Source organism: Haliotis rubra, unplaced genomic scaffold (assembly GCF_003918875.1).
Source record: "Haliotis rubra isolate DU_JTF1 unplaced genomic scaffold, ASM391887v1 Scf806, whole genome shotgun sequence".
NCBI classification, from domain to species: Eukaryota; Metazoa; Mollusca; class Gastropoda; order Lepetellida; family Haliotidae; genus Haliotis; species Haliotis rubra.
Genome location: NW_025767531.1, coordinates 172,932 through 193,362, shown reverse-complemented (window position 1 = coordinate 193,362; position 20,431 = coordinate 172,932). Strand labels below are relative to the sequence as shown.

The window sequence follows — 20,431 nt, the reverse complement described above, 5'->3', positions numbered from 1 at the left end:
CATATGTCCAAGGGGGTCTGTTTAAGTTCCTGTCGGTTCGCTGGAGGTGGTACACGCTGTCTCAGTTGACGATCAAGATGATCCCAGGGATATTCAATGGGGTTCATGTCTGGAGAAGACCCTGGCCAAGGCAATACGTTGAGGTAAACGTTGTGCAGGTTATTCCCGAACAATCTGGCGGTGTGAAGCCATACTTTGTCGAGTTTGCAAATCCTTGTATCGCCGGGCATTTAGTGCAGTTTGGCGCCAGTCGTCCTCCCCTGTGTCGAAAAACTCGAACTCTTCCATCGTTTCTGAACCGACTGAACCGACTTTCATCTGTAAAGAGTACTGTCTGCCAGTCACGTCGCTGCCGGCGACGTACAGTTCGTTCCCATTGATGTCAGCGTTGACGGTGTAGACAGGTCAATGCCATTCCAAGGAAGGGGCGGTATGCTCGTATACCAACCATACCAAGCTGTCGAAGGGCTGTTCGTCTGCTGATGGCGTGCCCTAGTGCTGTCGTTACTGTCACGAATCTGCCGGATGATACGGTTTTCAGCCGGTGTTGTGACTCTTCGCCTTCTCGCCCTTGGGCGGTCTTGAGTCTGGCCTGTTTGCAGGTAGCGGTTTATCATTTGCTCATTGTGGCCTGGCTGCAGTTGAAAGTTCGTGCCAGCTGACGTTGTGAAGCCCCCATATTGGCAATACCGATCACCCTGTCTCGTCGCGCTTGGTTTGGGGGTTACTGCATGCTTACTCTGTCCAACATCGGTATTTATGCCACAACCATGCACGTATATTTGGACCACAATTACGTTTTTTCACGTTTTGAAAAATGCGTGATTCGTAAGACGTTTTTAGACATCTGTGTTGCTATCGGGATGATGACTTTACATCTAAAGTCACATAAGGACCAGCCTTTTGTGTGGTCACTCTAGATACCCTCTCTCTGCCTAGCCCCTGTGGATTACTGTTGCTAACAAGGGAATACCACCACCGTTGTCTTTATTGCATTATTTTACCTGTAAATGTATATTGCAATTGTATTTTGTACTGCCATAGTGATATCTGTGTATTGATTTGTATTTGATTTGTTAAATTAGTTCTTTCTAGAATACAATTAGTTTTTACAGTATAATTTCTTTGTTGTGTGTTAATTTCATACATACGTCTCCGAGCCAACACGTAATCTGAAGAACATTAATTTAGGAGCGCTTGAACTCAAAGACAATTATTAAAAGTTTGTTCTGGAAGCCATGGAGTCGAATGTTCACGTGCTGCGAAAGCGACAATGTCATTGGGATAAAACAAATATTCCTGTAGCATGTTTTCTGAAAGGATTCGAAAGACGACAGAACTAAATATTAACATTTCTTGACAGTTATTCCACTGCCTCAAGACACGAATTAGATTATCAGGAACTGCTTTCAAAAGTGGTTTGAATCCCATCTTCATCATAGATGCCAATCAGTGGTCATCGATAAAGCCTCATCAGACCCAGTTCCCCTTAACTGCGGCGTACCACAGGGTTTGATCCTTGGACCGATCCTATTCACCCTGTATACAGCTTCTGTTAGTGATGTCATCGATGCCCACGACGTTGCTTATCACTCGTACGCTGATGACACACAGCTACACCAATCATTTCTAGAACGAGATACCTCTTCACCACTTAGTGACTTTGAACACTGCACGTATGCGATAAAATCCTGGATGGTGACTCCAAACGAAATTCTATCTCTGTATCTTCGCTTCATATTGGTGACTCATCAATACCATTCTCTGATGCAGTGAAAGATCATGGTGTCTTTCTATGACAGTGGACACGCATGTAGAGCATACCTGTAGAATCTACTTCAACCACCTGTGAAGTATTGGCCACATTAGACATTTGTTGACTAAGAAGCTACTAGTCAGTTGGTCAAGTCTCTGAATCTTTCCAGGATTGACTATGGCATCAGTTTGCTTATCAACATAAGGGAAGATCTTCTCATGGAGCTTCAAAGAGTACAAAATGTCTTAGCTCGGCTAATTCATCGCAGCAAGAAAACACATCCAATATAACACCAATATTGATGAATCTCCATTTGCTTCCAGTACAAGCTAGAATCGACTTCAAAGTTCTATCCCTGATCTACAGCTGTAACCATGACGTTACACCAGCATATCTAAAAGAACCTCACCAGAAATATACTTCAAGCAAAAATCTGAAATCCAATGATCAACTTTTATTTACCATCCCCAAGATCAATCTCAAATCCTTCAGCTATTGATCATTCTCATTCTGTGCTCCTTCTCTCTGGAACTATCTTCCTTTTGGTATCAAAACCTCTCCATCTTTAGTTGTCTTCAAGTTCAAACTTAAAACTCATCTCTTCTCCAAATACTACTCTTGATACATGCGCTTTGAGCAACCACAACGGATGGAAACTAGCACATAATATATGCACTTATTATTATTATTTTTCAGATTATAGATGAAAATGCAGGAAAGAAGGTTTAGGTGATCCTGGCACAGTCAGGCTGATAAGACTCATCATCAAGTCAGGCCCTTTCCCTTCTACACGCAGCCCAGACAGTGAATGGGCATTACCCAGAGTTACAGAAGGTTTGTGCTCCCGGTGGAGAACCCGGTCACTCCCCCGATCTGCGCCAAGAGATCAGGAGGTATCAAACCAAGAACACCGAGAACAATGGGGAGCCTGACAACAGTGTACTTGGGATGCAAGCGAGACATTTCAAAGGCGAGGTCCGCATATTTATCATGCTTTTCCTGAATCTTGCCAATCACGTTGCTGTCAAAGGGGACAGAGCATTCAATGTTATAAAGAAATTAATTTCCTTTATCAAAAAGGACAAGATCAGGTTTGTTGGCAGGATTTCTTCTGAGGCTGTATATAGGCCTATTCCACAAAGTTTAAAAGCATCATTTTCCATGACGCCCTGGATCTGTTCAGGGTAGTACCATGGATGGACCTCGGAGTCAAAGCCACAGGCACGGCGGAGATGATAGTAAAAGCAACGAACCATGCCATTATGTCTTTTAAGATATGCTGTTTGTGCCAAGAAAGGACATCTACTGACAAGGTGTTGGGTAGTCTCTGTAAATTCGTTACACAGTCGGCATTTCATGTTAATATTTGGCGATTAAGAGTGGGAAGTGACTGTTCCTGAGCAGCAAAAAGGAAGCCCTCAGTTTCACATTTAAGACCAGCCGACTTCATCCAGGCGAAAGAGTTTGATTGCTATTCTGTTCCACACACTGCATATATACACGATGCAGTGGTTTCTCAAACAACTTCTCCACAAATGACCGACTCTGGTCAGACTTGGTGAAGGACTTCACCCGGTTTACTCCTATCGCTGTACCGTCCAGCAGTACATCAACAAAATCAACATTAAATTTCAGATTCTGTCCAACAACCTTGGCACGCTTAAAACAGCTGTGGAATTCCTTGCTTTTATCATGAGTCTTGACATGCATCACCAGAAGATCATCTGATAAATAAATAAAAAAGTACACAAAAGAATTCTATCAAGAAGAGCCTCCACATTAATCAAACCCCGTCCTCCACAATTGATTGGCATATATAAACGATTGAGAGAGGAACGAAGGTGGTGGGCTCTGTTATCAGACATGATCCTTCTGGTCAGGCGGTCAAGACTCTGGATGTCTTGTTTTGTCCAGTCAACTACTCCAAAGGAATAGGAAAGGACTGGCACAGAAGAGTATCGGTGGCTTTGACCTTGTTTCGAGCACTTAGCTCTGAGCTCCAGATTTTTTTGTACTCGGCCCGAAGTTTGTCTTGAATTTGGGCATTCTGGAGCTTTTCACGACCTTGCATTCCAAGATAGGTGTAGGCCTGATCTTCCACAAGATGCACAATAACTCCTCCCCCTGTAACTTGACCGATCTATCATTAACTACCTTGCCTAGTTTCAGATGAAGAGTATTACATTTGTCGAGTCCAAATGCCATGACAATATCATTAGAAAAGGACCATTATTATTAAGGCAATGACTTACTCTACAGAAAATAGACGATGGGAATTTATTGGCATACAGGACGTAGGGATGTTCTGTCGCAGCATCGGTGCTAACATGAACATTAAGATACGGGTAATGCTACCGGTATTTTTCATTATCATTTGCAGAAGCCCGAAGTCTTTCAGTAACTGCCCGACAAAGAAAATTATAGCTTTACAAAATTAGCGGTAACGTTATAATTGTCATCGTCGGGCAGTTAATGGAAGACCACGGACTACTGACCTAGAAGGAGGAGGAGGGTCAATGACCTAATTCGGCCCCGTACCGAAGGCTTGATCCGGTAGTTGAGAGTCGGACTCTCCTTCCTTTACTTCCACCAGAAAGATTCTGAGGGAACGTCGTCCGAGGAGACGGTTTTCCTCACACATAAGCACACGCAGGAACGTCCAGCGTAGTCCAGGCTCCGAGAAAACCGCAACTTGAGGACATGGGATAGGGTTCATTGGTCTGTAGGTTGTGAAGACGTCGTAACGAGGCATATCACTTGGAGATGATACATGCTGCCGAACCCTTTTGGGGTGACTCAGTGACTGGGTGGGGTTACGTTTCGTATGACATCAAGTTGGATCTGATTACAGTACCTGTGACACTCAGTGGTCATCGTTATCAACACGAGGTATGCATGACAACAATGATGGATGACAACACTAGACTCTCTTTTCTCGAGCCGTCATCTCCCATTTGCAGAACAAGCCATCGCAACATTACCATTGCCCGCATGGAGACCTGATATGAACTCATCGAACATCCTTGGGGCTGTCTTTGGCGTCTAGTTTGAGCTAGAGAACTTCCTATCCAAAATCTCCAGGAATTGTCGCAGGCACTCCATGTTTAGGATTCCGATACTAAGAATTCGACGCTTGATTGTCGGTGAGAGGAGGCGACTGGTTGCTGTCAGTGGAGGGGGTGGCTAAACCAGGTACTAATGTGGTTGCCAGTGGTGCTTCATAAATCACAGCATCTAACATTTGAGAACTGTGGGATAGTCACATTGGTGGAGTAGCCTTAATGGCCATACTTCCCGGCCTTGCTGATATTCACGTGTTTGGGTATTCCTCTCAGATTGCGAGTAAATTAATATCATCTTTTGATTTTTGTTTCAGTTATAGTAACATGTGGTACAGTTTCCATTCAAATATATTTTCAAAACATACACGACAAGTGTTTTCGTACTTATCATTATATAAAGTGAGTGGTGCTGGATTTATGGTCATGTACGCAGTGCCAGGTATTGGTTTTGTTAATGAATTTGTTATGATAAAACACTGATCAGATGAAAAATAAAATATTATGTTGTGATCTACCAAAAAACAAAAAACTCATGTCACACCACTTTATATGCTACTTCTCCCCGCCAGTGTATAATGTGACTGAGACATAGATGTCAGGTGAAATTGGGTTTAACGTCGTAACGTCGCTCATATGACGACGTGCAACGTTTGTGTATGTGTATGTGCAGTTGTTTGTACTAGCCCAGACTTAAGCTGGTTTTATAATGCTAGCCCACTGAGATACCATGCCGCAGTGAAGCATGAATATCCCACTCAGGCGTATTATACTGACTACGAGCCAACAAGTCCTTGTTGTACCCATTAATGCCGAGCGCCAGACCGAGACCATATTTTTACCGTCTTTTAGTATGACGCGGTCGGGAATCGAACCCGCGACCTTCTGCTCTCCGGGTGGACGCTCTAACCACTACACCACGGACTGTGCAATAGAAGGACGGTGACTGATTTATATTTTGTCTGTGGTACCTAGCGTTATTCACTTGAAAACACTACATTGACATGTTTGGAATCAATAAGTTATATTCTGAAGTTTGACTGAAACATTACTTTTATGCCTAGGATCCTGCAATATAGTTAGTATATTAGATTACACGCATTGATATATCTCATGTAACGTACGGTGAGATGCTTCAAAGTCATGAATATGTTCACTCAGACGTCGCACCCCCTCAGTGTCATGGAATCATATATGCTATTCTTAGAACTATTAATACATCACTCTTTTCTTGATTAGGTAGGTTCATGTTGTGAAAAAAATATACGTAAAATAATGTTGAAGAAAAAGTAAAATAGGAAAATATACTTGGAATACGGTAATACCCAGAGACTTAAAAATGAAAAGAGATGCAAATGCGTGCCTTGAGCATCCTTTTTACATCAGTACTGAAACAGAGCTATTGTTTACTGTTTATTTCAAGATAGCCCTGCATACTCGTGTAGTTATATGTTATGATTAGTATTTTCCTTGCCAGTGACACGTGGGTATACCCCAAATGCAACAGTTACGGCAGGAAGGGATGTTGTGTTAGTCTGCAATGGAAAACGATCAGACATAGGCAGCTGGTATAAAGTTGGCTACAGAACGTATATTGCGGATATATATGAATGGTCTGGAAAGTGCAAGTTCCGCTTGAACCAAACTCTGCCTGGCCTGGAATTAGGAAGTTCAGACTGCTGAGAACATGCTCTCGGGATCTCAAACATCAGCAAGATACATGAGGGACGGTGGAAGTGTACGATCACAAATGAGGAAGACAGGACTGTCAATGTTCGTGTTGTGGCATCACCTGCAGGTACTATACAACGATCCTTTGCGTAAAAGATGCACAGTCAATTCATGTACCCCATAAATCCTCAGCAGCATATGTTTGCAGTTAACCAGTCATGTTGAAAATATCATGTCTTTATACTCCGTGGGGCTATTTCAAGGACGGAAGTACAAGTGTTGTATGGTGTACTTGTAATACTTGCCTCAAAAAGAATAACACATCAAGACGCACAGCACAACACACAACACAACAAACAGCACAACACACAGCACAAAACACACAAAACACAGCACAACACAGCCCAACAACACAACACACAGCACAACACATCACAACACACAGCACAACACAACACATCACACACACAGCACAACACACACACACACACAACACATCATAACACACACACAGACACACACAACACACACACACACACACAACACACAACACACACAAACAGACACACATAACACATCAAAACAGACAGCACAACACACACAACACACAGGAACAACACACAAAACACACACAACCATCACAACACACAACACAACACACAACACACATTACACAGCACAACACACAACACAACACACACACACACACAACACACAACACACAGCACAACACACAACACAACACACAACACACAGCACAACACATCAAAAACACAGCAGAACACACAACACACAGCACAACATACAGCACAAAACACAACAAACACAGAACAACACACACAGCACAAAACGCTACACATACAGCACAAACACGCAACACACAACACAACACACAACACACAGCACACAGCAGAACACACAGCAGAAAATACGCAACAACACACAACACACAGATCACAGTACACAACACACACAACACCGCAAAACACACAACACACAAAATGCACAAAACAACACACAACACACAGAGCACAGAAAAACATCACATAGCACAACACACAGAGCATAATACACTACACAGCACAACACACAACACACAGCACAACACACAACACATCAAAACTCACAGCACAACACACAGAAGACACAACACAACCCACAACACAACACACACTACACACAGCAGACCACACAGCACAACACAGAGGACAACACACAGCACAACACAGAGGACAACACACAGCACAACACATCAAAACACACACCACAACACATCAAAACACACACCACAATAGACAGCACAACACATCAAAACACACAGCACAATACAACACACACAGCACAACACACAACACTGACTGCACATGAGACGAAACACACAGCACAGCAAAGACACACACACAAGACAACACGCAACACACAGCACAACACAGCACAACACACACACACACACACACACAGACACAACACACAAGACAAACAGGACGACACACAACACACAGCACAACACACAACACAGACAGCACAACACACACTACATCCAAATACACAGGACAACACGCAACACACAGCACAACACACAACAGACACAGGACAAAATGCACAGTACAAAACATCACAACACACAGCACAACACACAGCAGACAGCACAACACATCAAAATACACAGTACAACACATCAAAACTCACACAGCAGATCATAGTACACACTACGACACACAGACAGCACAACACACACAGCACAACAAACAGCACAGACAGCACAACACACAACACACAGTACAACACATCAAAACACACAGTACAACACATCATAATGCACATCACAACACACAATCGACACTGAAGAAACAGATCAAAACACACATCAAAACACACAACACACAGCACAACACATCAAAACACACAGCACAGACAGCACAACACACAACACACAGTACAACACATCAAAACACACAATACAACACATCATAATACACATCACAACACACAATCGACACTGAAGAAACAGATCAAAACACACAGCACAACACATCAGAACACACAGCACAACACTTTACAACAGACAACACAACACAACAAAACACACAGCACAACACATCAAAACACACAGCACAACGCACAGCACAGACAGCACAACACCAACACACAATAAAACACATCATAATACACAGTACAACACGCAACACACATCACAACACACAACAAACACAGGGGAACACGCAACACACAGCACAACACATCGAAACACACAGCACAACACAGAACATATACAGCACAACACACAACACACACCACAACACAAAGCACAATACATCAAAATACACAGTACAACATATCAAAACACAGCACCACAACACATCATAATACACAGGACAACACGCAACACACATCACAACACACAACAAACACAGGGGAACACGCAACACACAGCACAACACACAGAAACATCACAACACAGCACAACACAGAACATATACAGCACAACACACAACACACAGCACAACACAGAACACACAGCACAACACAAAGCACAATACATCAAAATACACAGTACAACATATCAAAACACAGCACCACAACACATCATAATACACAGGACAACACGCAACACAGCGCACAACACACAACACACAGAGAACATCACGCAACACAGCACAACACACAGCACAGACAGCACAACACATCAAAATACACAGAACAACACATCAACACACACAGCACAACACATCAAAATACACAGCACAACACATCAAAACACACAGCACAACACATCAAAATACACAGCACAACACACAAAACACAGAGCACTATACACAAGACACACAGCACAACACACAAGACACACAGCACAACACACAAGACACACAGAAACACACATGCAACAAAATGCACAAATATACGATACAAGACACGCACAGGAACACACAGGAACACGCACACGGAAATGCGCTCATGTCAAGCCATAACATACACATAAATACACACATATGAATACACATAACACAACAAAACACAACACAAACTCATACACCACAAAATACCTCACAACATACAAGAGACACAAACACACACAAGACAAATCAGACACATCCCACACAGTATTCACACAGACAGATATAGCTCAACACAACATACCAGAGACACACACACACAAGACAACTTAGACACATCCCACACAATATTCACACAGACAGATATAGCTCAACACAACATACAAGAGACACACACACACACACACAAGACAACTTAGACACATCCACACAATATCCACACAGACAGATATAGCTCAACACAACATACAAGAGACACACACACACAAGACAACTTAGACACATCCACACAATATCCACACAGACAGATATAGCTCAACACAACATACAAGAGACACACACACACAAGACAACTTAGACACATCCCACACAATATTCACACAGACAGATATAGCTCAACACATCATACAAGAGACACACACACACAAGACAAGCACACACACATCCCACACAATATTCACACAAACAGATATAGCTCAACACATCATACAAGAGACACAAACACACACACACACATCCCACACAATATTCACACAGAAAGATATAGCTCAACACAACATACAAGAGACACATACACACACACATCCCACACAATATTCACACAGATAAATATAGCTCAACACATCATACAAGAGACACAAACAAAAAGACACACACACATCCCACACAATATTCACACAGACAGATATAGCTCATCACAACATACAAGAGACACATACACACACACACACACACACACACACATTAAGGATTGTGCCTTTGTCTGTTTTATGCTATCACAACATTTAAAGAAATAACAACTGTAAAAGCAACGATTCTCTTAAAAGAAAATGCATTCAGACGTATTCTGTATTGCAATACATTTTACTATACGCCAGTCTTAAATAGATATAGAGAACTGGGATACCATAAACATATTATAATCGCTTGTTGATACATTTGATTATTTTCTCCATCTGTAATCACTGCTCATATTTTGTTAACGTCTTAGAAACAACAACTGTAAAAACGAGTCTGTCATCGTTGACAACAAGGGTAACACCAGAATCAAAAACAACGAGTCTGTCATCGTTGACAACACCAACATCAGAATTAACATCCCACTTCACTGCTTCGGCTGGTGTCCCTGGCTCTACTCCTGACGCAACTACTGAGTCGACAGCCCCTGACACGGATACAAGCAGTGCTGGGTATAAAACGGAAAGCAGAACCCAGGACTCGGTAAATCCCCAAACACCATCTGTGACTTCCATGACAACCATCCTAGGTGGAACTGTTGGTGGCGCCCTGGTCCTACTGGCTGCTATCATCACCGTCTGCTGTTTACTTCGGTCAAAGAAAGACAAACAAAACAATGGCTGTAAGTACTGTATTGTGTACCAGGGAGTGATGGAGCGAGTTTTGTTTAATGATGCTTCCAAAAGGATTTCACAGGTTACTTGAGTTTCATATGAGGTGTATGGGTTGTGTCCAACGCCACTTTTAGCAGTGTTCAAGTTGTTTCACGTCGTGTCAGCTTCATGTGTGTGTGCGTGCGTGTGTGCGTGCGTGTGCGTGTGTGTTTGTGTAAGTGTGTGTGAGAGGCCGAGGTCATGTCTGTCATGGAGGTCATGTCTGTCATGGACGTTTATCACTTTGGTGAGTACAGGTACTGTCACACCTACACATTTTAGGGTGAACATCTAGGATTCGGACCCACAATTCTGGGTTTCACAGTTCCGAGATCTAGTGACACAACCCTGCCACCAGTGCCACCTTTAAGTAAGAGGCAGTGCAGGTAAATGATGGAGGTGTGAATGTCAACGAGGTGTGGGAAAAGTGATTGATGTGTTTTGGTTTAATGCTAATTTAAAATGGATTTCAATTTTATCAGTTTGTCAGATTATTGTGGATTAAGGCCTCAAGTTATGTATGTCTTAGACGTTTTCCACTACGTTGAAACCGAGCTCAGGCTTCCGCCGACGTTCCACAGGCTCCTTGAATGCCAAAGGGCCGTAATTCTGCACTGCGAGTTAGGGTGGATGCCAAATATAGATTATGTCATCGTTCACTTTGATTAACCTATTCTCAAATTTCAGCATCGCTATACACTTCCCCTGCTACTAACACTATCCGTTTCCCCATTTATTCAACAGTGTATAAATAGCTTATAAAAGAGAAACCTGTAAAGATAGTAATTCAGTACTGATGATCTCTGTCTAGTGTTGTTCTGTTCATATTTCCTCAGCAGCTCAGGAGCCTGTCAATGGGGATCATAGGTATGTATACGGATATCTCTTAATTCTCAGATTATGGAAAGAACGAGGAATTAAAGTGACACTTTACAGTTATGGCATGAAACTGTTGTCGCTATTGCTGTTTTTCACAGGTGACAATACGAGTATCAGTACAGTACAACGAAGGTGGGGAAATAGGGATTGATAAATATGGAAGGATTTGCATGTTATGTAAAAGTGGTATAGATAATAAAATCGACTTTGTCTTTACATGACTTACTCTTGATAAACTGCAAGTAACATCCAAGTGTGTAATTTGCTCTGTATTTTGTTTACTCTGTATGTGCCTCAGAAGCATACAATACAATAAACTTCTTCTTCATCTTCTTCTTCTTCTTCAACAATCAACAATTGTAAGAAATAACGTATTGAAAAATATTGCATATCCGAATTGGTGTTATAAAGCATGTAACATTCGATTGTGTAATTTACTCTTATTATTGTTTATTCTATATGTGTGCCGCTGGCCTTCTTCTCCTTCTTCTTCTTCTACAGACAGTCAAAGTATTTTATCTTCAGCCAATGGATAATAATGCCTTCAAACGCGGATGAGTTTAGCGCCTCTTCAGCATTCAGTAATATCACGGCGTGTAATCTTGATGTGGTTGGAAAGCCGAGTTGATGTAGGCATTTGATGTATACACCTTGGGTGAAACCCACGACCGGGTGCAAACTGATTACCTACCTTCACACACAGGATTCGAACCCTTGATCAGACATTTCTGACAAAATGGAGTGTGGCACCTTATACGACCTGACCTACCCATCTGTTCAGTAAAGAACATACAATCGAAATTTAAACAATGGTTCAGAAGGATCTCTACCCAAAAGGAAATTAATACTTTTATGAGCTATGTGTCGTTTTCACTGTTCAGATTTAATTGAAGTGGTCCGATTATGTATGTGGCGAAACCCTGAATTAAAGTAATCGTACATTTCTAACTTATCAGACATCAAGATCCCGAACAAAGAGAAGATGCTGGTGAGTACATACTACTATTAAACCTTTTGATGGATTTAAGAAAACTAGCATGAGGAAGAGATTTTTTATGGATGTCAGCTTCTTTATTGTGGGGTGAATGAATGGTATGAAGCAGAGAGCATATATATGTACATGTACAACAAAAGTAATAAGACAACAAACATAATGGCTAAACAATGGATGGCCTATAAATATAATCCTGGCTACCAGCTGTACACTGTTCATCACCAATCAACACTAATTAACTATTACGTGTTGGTTTCCATTTATCCTTTGCCAATCACACATCAACGCCAGTAAAGTTTTGGTTTCCATTGCGTAGCCATTTATATGTGTATCACTTCTAAATGCCATTCAAAGACCTAATACTAGTATGTATTTGATTATATGTAAAAATAGTCAATAAAACATTTCCTTTATACTTTTTTTTTCTCCTCTGTTGTCTAACGCCAGTTTGTTCAGGTACATTTTCCCATCCCCTTTGCAGGGATGGTTGACAACGTCCTCTATGACAGTTACGGTGGAGACGTGGACAGGCAGCTAAACACCAGGGTGAGTCTATGGCATAGATTACAACAGATGGAAGTGCTAGCCTCGTGGTCAAAGTGCTGGCTCTTCAAGCCAAATACCAGGTTCGATTCCTCACCCCACCACAGGTGCAAGATTGTTTCAACATTGATAAGTAGTATCCGCCCCATCCCGTCATAATGTTGCTTGACTATTGTCAAACGGGAGTAAAACTCAACCCACTCAATTAATGTGTCATCTGAATTTATGTTTGTCTATATGTTTAACAGATAACTGAAAGCGACAAAACCCTATCATATATTACGAATTCGAACCACCGAGTTTTCACTCTCTTATAGAGCCACTATTATATGAATTTCACAAACGATGAGCAACGAGACTATGTTGGTTAAATCCTTCATGCATCATATATTCTTTTCTCCTCTCTATCTATCAGATGTCTGATGTCAGTCTCTGAACCTTGTCACCATCTTCGGGACATTGACACTGATCCATGTGTAACCATGTACTTCTGGCTCTGTGTATTTCCTATGTCTTGGTGTAGTACTTGGTACTGTCTCCGTCAGATCCCCTGGTGCTCGCTGGTAGATCTCAACCTGACAGTGTGGTTGGAGACATATATGCCATCCCGGATAAACAACGAACATCAACACTGAATGCTGAGTCCCCTGATAGATCTCAACTTGACAGTGTGGTTGTAGACATATATGCCATCCCGGATAAACAACGAACATCAACACTGAATGGTGAGTTCCCTGGTAGATCACATCTTGACAGTGGTGTTGTAGACATATATGCCATCCCAGATAATCAACGAACATCAACACTTAATGGTGAGTCCCCTGGTAGATCTCAACCTGACAGTGTGGTTGTAGATATATATGCCATCCCAGATAAACAACGAACATCAACACTGAATGGTGAGTCCCCTAGTAGATCTAAACTTGACAGTGTGGTTGTAGATAAAAAATGCCATCCCAGATAAACAATGAACATCAACACTGAATTGTGAGTCCCCTGGTAGATCTCAACCTGACAGTGAGGTTGTAGACATATATGCCATCCCAGATAAACAACGAACATCAACACTGAATGGTGAGTTCCCTGGTAGATCTCAACATGACACTGAGGCTACTCACAAACTCAGAAAGGAAAGACAAATATTCCTGAATATTTATTGAATAATAATTTCCCTGGACAAGTTTTATGTCATGAAGGGATGTCCTAGAACCCCCCTGCAGTCATAAAACATATGTGTTCAAGCAGCGCTGAAGATGTACCAGAGTTTTAAGTGTTGGATGGCTGTCTGAAGGCCTGTTGAACTGACCAAGTAAAGCTAATCTTTTGCAACAAACGTGATACTAAAGTATATCGAATTCTTTGTATATCCGTTACTAGTAATGTTTGTGTAAATTAAGTCGACTTCTTCCTCGTAGAGGGGGCAGCTGCAGGTGATGTATACAGCGTGGTACAGAAACAACCCAAGTCCGAAGGTGAAACAATGCCACTCCAGTCAACGGACAAAGATGGTAAGTCAGGTCGTGTGTGAGAGAGGTCGTGAGTGATGTGTTGTGTGATGTCGTGAGTGAATGAGGTCCTGATTGAGTGAGTGTGGTTGCACTTTGTTTTCAACAATATTCCATCTGAACAAAATCGGGGTGAGTGAGTGAGCTTTGATTGATGTGCGCAATCTAGTAATATTCTAGCTATCTCACAGAGCATTATGTTAGTTATATCACAGAGCATTATGTCAGTTACATCACAGGACTCAATAATAGTTACATTAGAGGACATTATGTCAGTTATACCACAGAGCATTATGGTAGTTATACCACAGAATATTATGTCAGCTACATCACACGGCATTATGTAATTTATATCACAGAACCTTATATCAGTTATATTAATGGACATTATGTCAGTTATATCACGTGACACTATGTCAGTTATATCACAGAGTATTATGTCAGTTACATCTCAGGGCATTATGTAATTTATATCAGAGAACATTACATAAGTTATATTAATAGACATTATGTCAGTTATATCACAGAGTATTATGTCAGTTACATCACAGGACATTATGCAATTTATATCACAGAACATTATATCAGATATATTTATGGACATTATATCAGTTATATTAATGAACATTATGTCAGTTATATCACAGAGTATTATGTCAGTTACATCACAGGGCATTATGTAATTTATATCACAGAACATTATATCAGTCACATTAATGGACATTATGTCAGTTATATTAATGGACTTTATGTAAGATATATTACTGGACATTATGTCAGTTATATCACAGAGTATTATGTAAGTTACATCACAGGGCATTATGTCATTTATATCACAGAACATTATATCAGTTATATTAATAGACATTATGTCTGTTATATCAGAGGGCTTTCCGTCAGTTATATCACAGAGTATTATGTCAGTTACATGACTGGACATTATGTCAGTTATGTCACAGAACATATGTCAGTTATATCACAGGGCATTATGGTAGTTATATCACAGAGTATTATGTAAGTTATGTCACTGAACAGTATGTAATTTATATCACAGGACATTATATCAGTTATATTAATGGACAGTATGTCAGTTATATCACAGGGCATTATGGTAGTTATATCACAGAGTATTATGTAAGTTATATCACTGAGCAGTATGTAAGTTATATCACAGGACATTATGTCAGTTATAGCACAGAACATTATATCAGTTATATCACAGTACACTATGTCCGTTACATCACATGGCATTATGTCAGTTATATTACATGACATTATGTGAGTTATTTAACAGGACTCCATGTCTGTTATATCACGGGGCATTATGTCAGTTAGGGCACAGGGCAGTTGACTCAGAGATTACATTGGTTCTTCGCGAGAGTAGTTTTCACATTTGGCATGTGGTATTCTAGTTTACTACCCGAGTGACCCCGGATTAGAACACGTCCTACGTAAGCCATGTTTATCATATGAAGCGACATCATAGATCCGGAGGCCTGACAAGATCTGTCTGCCATTTTACAGCTGGCGTTTACAGCAAACAAAAGCACTTGTGTTCACCAGCTACTGGCTGCACACATTGTTCGAATCCCGAGTCTGTGTGTCGAACAATGTCGTTTCTAAGGATTGTTCGGAACTTCACAGTACAATAGGTGCATGGAATACAATGGAATCGCGAAATGTCTGTAACTTCATTCTGCCACATGTTTGTATTCATACTTTTGTTTTATAGCTGAGATGTCCGAGCTGTACAGCCAGGTTCAGAAGCCCCAGAAGAACGGGAAGTGAGACACGAGTTGAAGACATTCGGCCATGTCCCATACAGTGGAGTACCTTTGTAGACTATACATGTGATGTATCATTTCAAAAGTTGATCCTTGTCGTTCGGGTCTTTCAACACCACGTGATCAGTCAAAAACAGTAAATGATTATTCAAACTTTCTACTTAAAACATGACGAAAGAAACGTTTTAATACATATTTTGTAAAAAAACTGTCCATAGATAACCCTATATTTATTGTTTCAATGTTTCTGGTACAGTTCTAGTCATTTGTTAACACTCTGTCGTATGATACATGTAGTGATGTCATTTTGTTGACACTTTGCTGTTTGCTAAACGTAGTATTGTCATTTGTTGACACTTTGATGTTTGCTAAACGTAGCATTGTCATTTTGTTGACACTTTGCTGTTTGCTAAACGTAGTATTGTCATTTTGTTGACACTTTGCTGTTTGCTAAACGTAGTATTATCATTTTGTTGACACTTTGCTGTATACTAGACGTAGTATTGTCATTTTGTTGACACTTTGCTGTTTGCTAGACGTAGTATTGTCATTTTGTTGACACTTTGCTGTTTGCTAAACGTAGTATTGTCATTTTGTTGACACTTTGATGTTTGCTAAACATAGTATTGTCATTTTGTTGACACTTTGCTGTTTGCTAAACGTAGTATTGTCATTTTGTTGACACTGTGCTGTATACTAGACGTAGTATTGTCATTTTGTTGACACTTTGCTGTTTGCTAGACGTAGTATTGTCATTTTGTTGACACTTTGCTGTTTGCTAAACGTAGTATTGTCATTTTGTTGACACTTTGCTCTGTGCTTGACTTAGTATTGTCATTTTGTTTGAACTTTGCTGTTTGCTAGACTTAGTAATATCATTTTGTTTAAACTTTGCTGTATATATACTAGACTGATGTATACGTACTCATACCTTGCCGATTCTGCGCCCTTAACGGTTTTGATCAACTGCGGCATTTGAAAAACTTGAATCAGTTCTTCTGAGATGCCTAAATGCACTTCCTGGCGGCCCTACAGAACAATAAATGATTTCTCATTAAAAAACAGTTTAGTTTATATTGTGATGTCCGAGACGAGGAAAACAGATGTATCGAGGAATTGTGCTATTTCCTTTCTGCCCAATACTGGATAACAAATGTGTCTATGGATGTTATTGACTGGTCAGAAAATGGACCACGTCGGCTGTCACCTTTCTATTACACTGATTCTGTTTGCCTACTGTCTTCTGTTTATCCCGATGCTCTCTGATACTGGCAGTTATGGTCCGATCATATATTGCTTCCTCACCAGCAATTTTACTCAGTGTTTTATTTGGTTCGACGACTCATGAAAGTCCGGGTTCGAATCGATCTTCAGCAACCCATGCTTGTCGCAAAAGGCGACTAACGCTGGTTCGCTGACTTGGTTGACACATGTCATCGTATCCAAATTGTGTAGATCGATGCTCATGCTGTAGATCACTGGACTGTCTGGCCCAGACTGGATTATTTACAGACCGACACCATATGGCTGGAATGATGCTGAGCGCGGTGTTAAACAACAACCAAACCAAACCAAACTCAGTTTGGTTCGACAGTTTTCACATTCTCCAAGGCTTCACCACTCCGAGATTCCAGAACGTCTCGTGCAGCAGAATGAGTAAATATTCAGCAACCGAATTTCCTGTCGTGTTTGCTGGGGCCTGGTAAAATACCGGCCTGGCATGACAAGCAGGTAATCAACAACGCCAGAGATGAATGGTGGAATTCCACCATAAATGTAAGGAGAGTCTCATAGATGATAGACTGAAAGAAATCCAACAGGCAGCGGAAATGGACATACATGAATATTTTAAGCTTACAAAAAGTGTAAACGAGCTACAGGTCTAGTAACCAGTGTAGTTTACAAAAATCATGCAGGCAATAATGCAGAAAATATCTGTAACACTTTTGGTCAATACTTCAAGGATCGATCTGTACCAAACATGGAAAGTAGCTTTGATAATCACTTTGCTAAAGAAATATGTAAATAGAAATATCAAATGTTGAATGTTTTGAGGAAAGTAAAAATATATGTGAAGGATACATGTATTCACCGTTGAATGAACTATTCACTCTCAGTGAGATTATAGCCATCGTCCAAAGATTAAAAAATATCAAAGCCCCAGGGTCCGATGGACTCGCTAACAAGCATGTCAACTATGCAGGTAGATCTTTAATAAAACATATCAGGATATTGTTCAACAGTATCAACGAGTACATTCCACAAGCTCGTCGATTCTATTAACGTCGATTCTTAGTAAACTGTTTGAAAGATTGCTCCTGAACATAATTGAAAAATGGTATCCCCACAACTTCCAATTTGGGTTTAGAAAAGTCTTCAGTGCTGAGACAGCAGCTCATACACTTATAGAAAGTATTGTATACTATAACGAAAAAGATTTCCTTGATAACGAGAAAGCATTTAACCGTGTTTGGCTTGACGGTCTCTTCTACAGACTCTACAATCTTGGAATTACTGGAAAACTGTGGCGGATACTATGCCTATCCTATAGTTCAATGCATTCATGTGTAAGTTTAGTTGTTTTTAAGTTTTAAGAAATGCCCAGAAATAGACTAGCTGATGACAGAACGTTTCTCACCAATAGTCCAACATATCTCCAAAGACTGTAGAAGGTGACTGAACTATATATACTCTCCCAAAAAAGAAACGCATATAGGAATTTCAACTGTATTTTTATGTTTATTTTGAAACATCTTGTAGGCTTTATGAGTCAATGAAATATATCGAAACTGCACAGTGGGAATGCAGACTTATCCGTCTTTGACACCAACTCGAGGAAAGGCAGTTTGAGTGTCACATGGAGAAGTGTGTTGGCGCTGAAGTCAATACCTCGTGTGACCATCGTGGGCATTCAGAACTGTACGGCATCGCCTCGGCATCGAACGAATTAGTCTCAGAATCTCGTGTTGCCCAATCGCAGCCCACTCTGCCTGTAGTGCCTGTGCGAGTTGCTGAAGTGTCTGGGGCTGAGGGTTATGACGACGCACCCGTCTGTCCAGGGCACCCCACATATGTTCGATCGGGTTTAAGTCCGGTGATCTTGAGGGACAGGGGAGCACATTGATGTTGTGGTTCTGGAGGAAGTCTCTAATGTGACGTGCTGTGTGGTGCCTGGCATTGTCCTGTTGAAACAACTCCCTCTGGCGATCAATGATTGGAAGGAGGTGTGGGCGTAGGATTTCTTCACAGTACCATTGAGCTGTCAGGCTGCCCTGGATCATCACCAAATCACTTCTCCTACGGCAGGTGATCGCTCCCCACATCATAACACTGTCCCGGCCGAATCTGTCCACCTGGGGAACGCAAGTTGGTGCACCATTGAACTCGATGTTGACGATGTTGTTGTCGAAGCACAGGGCCAAAATAAGGTCTTCTGGCACGTAAACCAGCCTCTCTCAACCTGTTCCTGACGGTCTGTGCAGAAAGCCTCCTCAATCTGGGTATTTGTCGAGCGGTACTGGTCGCCGTAGCTGTTCGATGACGCAGGTGATGTACCCGGATGTAGCGCTCCTGCGCCGCAGTGGTCGCTCGAGGTCGCCCACTACGAGGGGCATCTGCTACCGCATTCTGCCGGCGATAAATCTCCCAGAGCCGTGAAATCGTGCTTTTGGTGAACATTCCTGCGTCGGGCAACTGCACGTTGAGACTGGCCAGCTTCAAGCAAACCAATGGCGATATGACGGTTGGCTTCACTTAGACGTGGCATTTTGCGTTCGTCAACAATTTCCAAATACAG

At 41.3% G+C, this 20,431-nt stretch overlaps 2 protein-coding genes across 3 annotated transcripts in view; both read left to right on the top strand.

Moving 5' to 3' along the window:
* The window catches only part of LOC124261731, a 34,856-nt gene extending 18,094 nt beyond the window's left edge, over positions 1–16,762 (top strand). For both annotated transcript variants that reach the window (XM_046696082.1, XM_046696081.1), the window contains exons 7-9: positions 13,892–14,071; positions 14,762–14,854; positions 16,584–16,762. In XM_046696082.1, coding sequence (XP_046552038.1) covers positions 13,892–14,071; positions 14,762–14,854; positions 16,584–16,639 — 329 coding nt within the window. In that variant the 3' untranslated portion in view covers positions 16,640–16,762. The remainder of the gene's footprint in view (positions 1–13,891; positions 14,072–14,761; positions 14,855–16,583) is intronic.
* LOC124261732 overlaps positions 1–20,431 on the top strand; it is a 95,437-nt gene that overhangs the window by 2,416 nt on the left and 72,590 nt on the right. The gene's annotated exons all lie outside the window — the stretch shown is intronic.